A 6,918-nucleotide genomic window follows, 5' to 3' on the forward strand; every position below is an offset into this window, starting at 1 on the left:
CTGAGCTCCACAAGGCTAGGAGCCAGGGCCAGATTAACACATAAGCAAACTAGGCACATGCCTAGGGCCCTCAAGTAAAGAAGGGGCCCCGTTGTGCTTATTTTACACATTATAATTGTTGAGTGAAAAACTAATATAAATATACAGTATTAAGTAGGGGCCTGAGAGTTTGTTTGCCTAGGGCCCACTAAAGGGTTAATCCAGTCCTGGTGGGCCAGCCCTGCTCTCCCATGGCTGGGAGGGAGCAGCCCCCAGAAACGGGACAGCTCCCCCAACCCCCCCCCCCCCCCCAAGAGCAAGCCCTATGCCCGCTGCCAGCTCAGGGCTGCCCCCACTGCCTGTTAGCCTGGAACTGCCACCTGCAGGAGCCTAGAGCTCCCCCTGGCTGCCACAGAGAGGCTGAGCAGGGCAGGAACAGCTCTGGACTGAGCTGCTCTTGTCAGGTGTAATTTCCTCCTGGGAGCGCATTAATGAGTCTGAATTTTTTGCACAGAAAATTCAGGTGCATTAATTGCACATGTAGACATGCCTATAGCAACATAAACTTGAGCCCAGTCAAAACAACTAAAATAACTCAAACAATTTTAAAGAGCTAAACAAGAATGGTGCAACCTCACAAACAACTTTTCATCTAGCTGAAAAGGTCTTATAAAGGTCTGAAGATGCATATGGTCGGACAGATAAGATCCAAGAAAACCTCATGAGATGGAACAGAACTAGGACTCATAGAAGCCCACAGCTGCCATTTTAATTTACAAAAAGCCATGTGGGTTTTATATCTGAATTTATCTTTGTGACACGGGAGCCCACATCAAGACATGAAGTGAATACATATGATGACATCTGAAGTTACAGACTTGGAGAGATTCCTAATTAAACAAAAAGCAATAACAAATGCAGTGATATGAATTTAATCAATTATGAAATCAAACACAGACATCTGTGAAATCAAGCAGAGCTGTAAAGGCCTTTGATAATAATGCAAAATATGTTCCAGACCAAGATCCTAAGGACTTTATCCAGATCAGATTCTACTGAGATTTTAAGTCAAGTAAAAAGTCGGTAAGAATTTTCCTGAATGCAGACTTCATGATTAAGTACTATGAATCTGACCCATGGAAAATAAATGATATGATAAGCATCATAATTCACCTGTTGATATAGAATTACCTGGGAACTAAAATATATTCATGCAGTTGATGGTGATAAGCCAAGCCCAGGAGCATTTTATTAGCAGGTGGGTGGTGACTTGGATCTGATATACCCTTCCCAGTGTTACAGTGGAAGTCTAAATAATAGTTCTCCTCTGCTTGTTGGCTTAGAAATGGTATTTAAAGGCCTGTTTTTTGGGAATTGGCGTGTGTGTGTATATTATAAGGGGTCAAGATGGGTAGCAGGGGTTAAATGAATTTCTAAAGAGCTTGGGAGATGTATACACAGTTTTTCATGGCCCTGGAAGTAGACGAGATGTCTAGCACAACAAGACTAACGGATGGACATGGGGGGGTGGCATGTCAGCCTTCAAGGCAGACTTGTTGTCTAACACAACAAGGACATACAATCTAGGAAACAGCTTGGGAAGCAAAGGAAGTATGTACTATAACACAAGGTAAGTGACACCAGCTACAAGGCACCAGAGCAGAGGGGAGCCTAAGTCCTGGTTTTAGGGGAACAGACCAAATTCGGAGAAGGCCCAGAAGGCTATGTGGATGTATGACCAAAGAGAGACAACTAACCAGAGATAGCCACGGATGAAGAGTCATCAGGAGTCATAAAGGGGGAAGGAGAATACAAAAGCAGAGACTTGAAGTTAACAGAGTCCCTTTCATCTATCCCTGTTCTTTGCTGTCCCTCTCCCTTCTCCTTCATGAGAGGGGTCCCCATCCCCATCCCTATCCCCTGGGAAGGGTCCCCAAAGTCACCATGGACCAAGGGCATACCAGCAGCTCATTTCATGCATCCCACTTGAGAGGGCTGTGGGCCTCAGCATCCCACCTCCAGACTGCTGACACCTAAGACAGAGAGCCTCAGAGTGGAGCTTGCATCCTGACCAGATGCACTTTCACTTTGATGACAGCCCTTACTCTGGTAGATATAGAATTGTTTGAGTGTTTGTTTGTATTGTTGCTTTTTTGTTCTTACTCTGTATTAATAAATTCACCTATTATCGATTGGCAGGTGTTGTGGTCGGTCTGAGGGTTGTGCCCGCCTGAAAAAAATGTATAGGTGCTGGGTCCAAATCCAGTGTCAACATGCTGAGTCAAGGACTAAAAACAAGACCCCATCAACTGTTCCCTTCATGCGCAGAGCCAGCACTAGCCTTTAAGCAGTATAGCTTCAGAGGCCCTAAGTATTTGCCCCATGACTGCTCTTAGATCATCTTTGCTGGTATAGTTCTGCATAGGTGCAGAGCTATATGCCAAACACAAAAGCTAGGTCTCTCCACAGAAATTAACCCAAAATGGCAGGACGGAAAGCAATTTACACACAGCACATCTACACATTTATCAATACACCATAATTATGGTGCATTAAGTTTAGTACCTGTAATTACAAGCACTAAACTTAATGCACCCATAATCAGCACTACTGTACATCAGCACAAATGAATGTGGGGTTTTTTGTGAAGCTTAATGCTCATTGGACTTATCTACTGCACATTAGCATGGTTTTTGCCAGCTGCCCCAATACGCAGTACAATTAGTTTAACGGGCATTAAGAGTCTCCTGTAGACACATCCACATGCACACACATTCCAAATTCATTTATATAAACCCATATTATTGTTTCCTTGGTTGTTCATACAATTGTGATTTAAGTGTTGTCATTTCAATTGTGCCTTTTCCTAATAATTACAATGCTATTCTGCAAAGGCAGGCCAAACATTTGTGCATAAAACACTGGAATATTCCAGTTTTGCTCTGACAAGTTGTTTGGTTCCATTTTGATACCATATGGAAGGTAAAATTACACCTTGGGAATGCAAACAGTGTTATGAACTCATACAGGAAGGCTTGAAGAGTTTCAGATATTCTTGTGCTCTGATGTTTCTGAGTTTTCTTGTGCTCTTATCCTAGGTCCAGCCAAGCACATGGTCCTAAACTCAGCATGCTGGTCCAACCTGACATGTGGCTCCAGAGCTAGCCTGCAGAATTGTACGTGGCATGCTGGTTCTGGGGATTTGTGCTGGGTCAGACCTAGTGCCCCAGCTACAGACTAAACCCACACAGTTGCTTAGTCCAGTGTGCAGTTTGTGGAGGCCCATAAATTTGGTGGGGGCGAGTGGGGGAAGGCAGAGCATTGGTAGTGTTGTCACAGTTCACGCGACCACTCACTTTCCCAGCCCCAGCAAAGTTCTAGATCCATGAGGATCTCTCTTCCTTACATATAAGGAGTGTGACAAAGTACCATCTCCAGAGGTGGCCAGAAAGCCTGTGGAGACCAAAAAAATTCTTGTACCCTGCTCTAGGGGCAGTCTGTCCTGCTCTTTCAAATAAGACTGTTTCTTGGGGAGTTCGGAAGCAGAGCTCCAATCCCACCCAAAGGGGCATTGATCCAGTAACAACATGTGGTAGCATAACTACGGATCTACAGATCTGTACCTGACTAGCCTTGTGAAAAGGATCTAAAGGAGAAAAGGGGAAGCAGGCATGTTTTGTGAAAGATTGCTTCTTGCACATCCAGTAACATGGGCAATTTTAGGCAAAATTATAAAGGGGGGGGGGCACCAACATCTGAGCTAGTGCAGAGTATATTACATTTCTCTATTGCTGTTTCTCAAACTGAGCTGGGAATAGCCCAGCAGTTTCCCAGACAAGGAACATTATAGTGTGCTGGCCTGGACAAAGTTGTGCTTTGAGCAGAGATATAATTAGCCGTGTGTTTGAAGTCAAGTAGAAGGCAGGGTAGAGTTGCATCTTAAGACTAAATGAAGTGTGTGTGTGTGTGTGTGTTTCTCTATACATGCATATATACATACGTGTGTGCATAGATACACACATGCACACATCTATAGCTATCAATTGATCAATAGATACACATACACACACACACACACACACACACACACACACACACACACAGATAGTGGCAGCACAGACAGTGGCAGTGCTGAGGGAGTCACAACTTCATGGCTCCTTATAATATACCTCATTCCTTCTGAACTCTTCATTCCATCAATCAAAGAAACCTTTTTCTGCAATTCTAGTGTGTTTGTAGGGGGTGTTTATATGTGTATCTATATATGGGAGGTGTACAGGCAACCCCTGCTTAGCGCTCTTAATTGGTTCCTGAAAAAACAAGCATTAAGCAAAACGAGCGTTAAGCAAAACTGAAAGTATTTGACAATCCAAGATGGCGACTGCAAGCGCTATAGTGAAACTTGCTGAGCACTAAGTGAAATCAGGTATCAATTTAAAAGGAGCGTTATAGCAAAATAGCACAAAGCAAAACAGCATAAAGCAGAGATTGCCTGTATGTATTTATATGTGTATAGGGGGTTTGTGTGTTTGTATATACAGGCAGTCCTCGACTTAAGATGTTTCCAGTTACAACAAATGGCACTTAGGATGTTTATAAATTGGCACCAATTTTGACTTTCTGACATTAGTTTCAACTTTAGGACACTTGATTTGATGCCATGTCATGCCAGCGAACAAGTTTGCTGCATTGCCCATCTCCCTGGAGAACATCTGTCCAAACTTCCTTGGACACTTTCTTTAAGAAAGCGACAAGACTCCAGAAAAACCTGCAGCCAAGACTACGGAGGAGGCTCCAGCCAAGACCCCTTCAAAAAGTCCAGCAAAGTCACCTCATAGAAGTCCTTCCAAATCAGTATGATTGCTATTTACAATATAAATACATTAATGGAGCTATATTCCTCATCTGCAACTGACTGAGTACAAAATACTGGGTTATTTTTGGTGAAGATAGGGTATTGGGCCTTGGTTCAGGAACCAACCCTGCATGGATAACGTTGTTCCTATGTGAAAATTGGTTCCGCGTTACAAGGTTTCGCCTTCAGATGCAGTTTTCAGGGACCATTGTATCCTAAATCTGAGGACTGCCCATATATAAGGGTGTGTGAGAATACATACCCCAGCGGGGATGCTTAGGGTGGTGCACAGCGGTGCGCATCCACCCCCTCTGAGAGCGCCGGTGCCCCCCCGACTGGCTGCACTCTCAGTTTAGGTGAGGGGCAGGGGGGCAGGAGGCCAGTGCCCGCTTGTGAGGGGAGCGGGAGTGTCGGAAGGCGGGATTAGCCACGGGGGGCTCCCCACCCCCGCTGCCTGGTCGCTGGGGGGCCACGTGCCCCCCGGTACACACACACATATATACCCCCATACTTATGCCCCCACTCCCAGGCACACGCTCCCGCAGGCGCGCAGTCCCCCGCGGGCAGCGCAGCGCGGCCGGGCCCGGGCCCCGCACGCGGCGGCGGCGTCACAATGGGTTGCCAGGCGGCGGCGGCGCTGGAAAGATGCGGCCGGCGGCCATGGCGGGGCCGTACCAGCTGTGGGGGCCGTGGTCGCCGCTGGACGAGGCGCTGCAGTGGCTGCGGGGCGCCACCCCCCGGGCCGGCCCCGCGCGGGCGCTGCGGCCGGAGCTGGAGGCGGCGCTGTGCGCGCCGGGGCCGGCGCCGGTGCGGCAACGCGGAGCGGAGGAGCCGGCGGCGCCGCGCAAGCCGGAGGCGGTGCGGCTCAGCGGCCTGGACTCGGTCTTCGGGCGGGTGGTGACGGCGCAGCCGCCGCGCTGGACGGGCTCGTTCCGCGTGTCGCAGCGCTCCGCCTTCTGCCAGGTCATCAGTCCCGGGCAGCGCTGGCCGCGCGGGCTGCGGGAGCCGCAGGTGCGCCTGGCCGTGGCCATGTGCCGCCAGATGCTGCGCGCCATCCTGCTGCTCTACGCCGCCTACAAGAAGTGCGCCTTCGCCCTGCAGCACTCGCGCTGAGCCCGCCGGCCGCGGGGAGGAGCTCGGCCCCAGGCGGGAGAGCCGTCGGCCGCCCTCCGGCCCCGCCCGAAGACAGAAAGCCTCGTTTGTTGACCACCGCTGGATGCCTTCTGCTGAAGTTTGCTTTTGTTCAGTAGGAGCAAAAACACCCATGAACATCCTTTGGATGAGTTAGATGAACGGCAAGATTAACATGCAGCTATTTTGACCCCTCCGGCCTTAGGCCCTAAACCTACAAACAATCACCTTACAGTAAGGAGGTACTCCGCCTCTTTGTATTTTCTTGCTTCATCTCTTCCAGGCATTGCAACTGTGCACAGCACTACCGCACATCCACAAGAACGTGATCCAGCAACTGCTGATGCTGTTGAATTGGCTGTTTCAACTGGCTTCAGTGGATGGTGGTTCAGGTTTAATATTGGGACTAAACATCAGCTATTTTTTTTAAAAATCCTCTTTTCCACTCTTTCTTCTTCCTTATCACATTTACTGAGGTTCCATTTATGCATCACCTTCATGGATAAAAAGGCAAATATATCAAATTGCTTTTAAAGTCTTTTGTTTCCCCCCGTATACATGACAGTTTTGCCATAAAAAGAATGAATTTATGCCCTCCCACTTTCTGTTTTTTTTGTGAGCAGTTTGGGAAAGAACAGTCATTGTTCTTGTCTGTGCAAAGCCTAGCACAAGGCAACCCTTGTGCATGACCAGGGCTTCTAGGAACGACTGAAGTACAAAAAAAAAAAATACATGAAATTAACCCAACGTCTAGAAAGATAAATAGACTTGAGGTGTGAACTTAAACATATTGTACTGGGCCAGAAGAAGAATCCGGGTTTTGTGTTTTGATGTAGAAAAACAGAGGAAAGTGTTTGGATTTGAATCTCATTTTAGGGCCTGGGTTTTGGATCTGATAAAAAGTGAGGCAGAGTCTCCTCACGTGTACACTATCAGGACTCTTGCATCTGCTG

The 6,918-nt window shown here is 47.6% G+C and overlaps 1 protein-coding gene across 1 annotated transcript; it reads left to right on the plus strand.

The window, feature by feature from the left end:
* The first annotated feature begins 451 nt into the window (after positions 1–451).
* Positions 452–6,506, plus strand: FANCD2OS (FANCD2 opposite strand). The gene has a single exon (XM_090048739.1). The coding sequence runs from the start codon at positions 5,348–5,350 to the stop codon at positions 5,945–5,947; it is 600 nt and encodes a 199-aa protein (XP_089904865.1). The 5' UTR covers positions 452–5,347; the 3' UTR covers positions 5,948–6,506.
* The last annotated feature ends 412 nt before the right edge of the window (positions 6,507–6,918 follow it).

Source organism: Crocodylus siamensis, chromosome 5 (genome assembly GCF_052110815.1).
Source record: "Crocodylus siamensis isolate JL-2025a chromosome 5, ASM5211081v1, whole genome shotgun sequence".
Lineage (NCBI taxonomy): Eukaryota > Metazoa > Chordata > Crocodylia > Crocodylidae > Crocodylus > Crocodylus siamensis.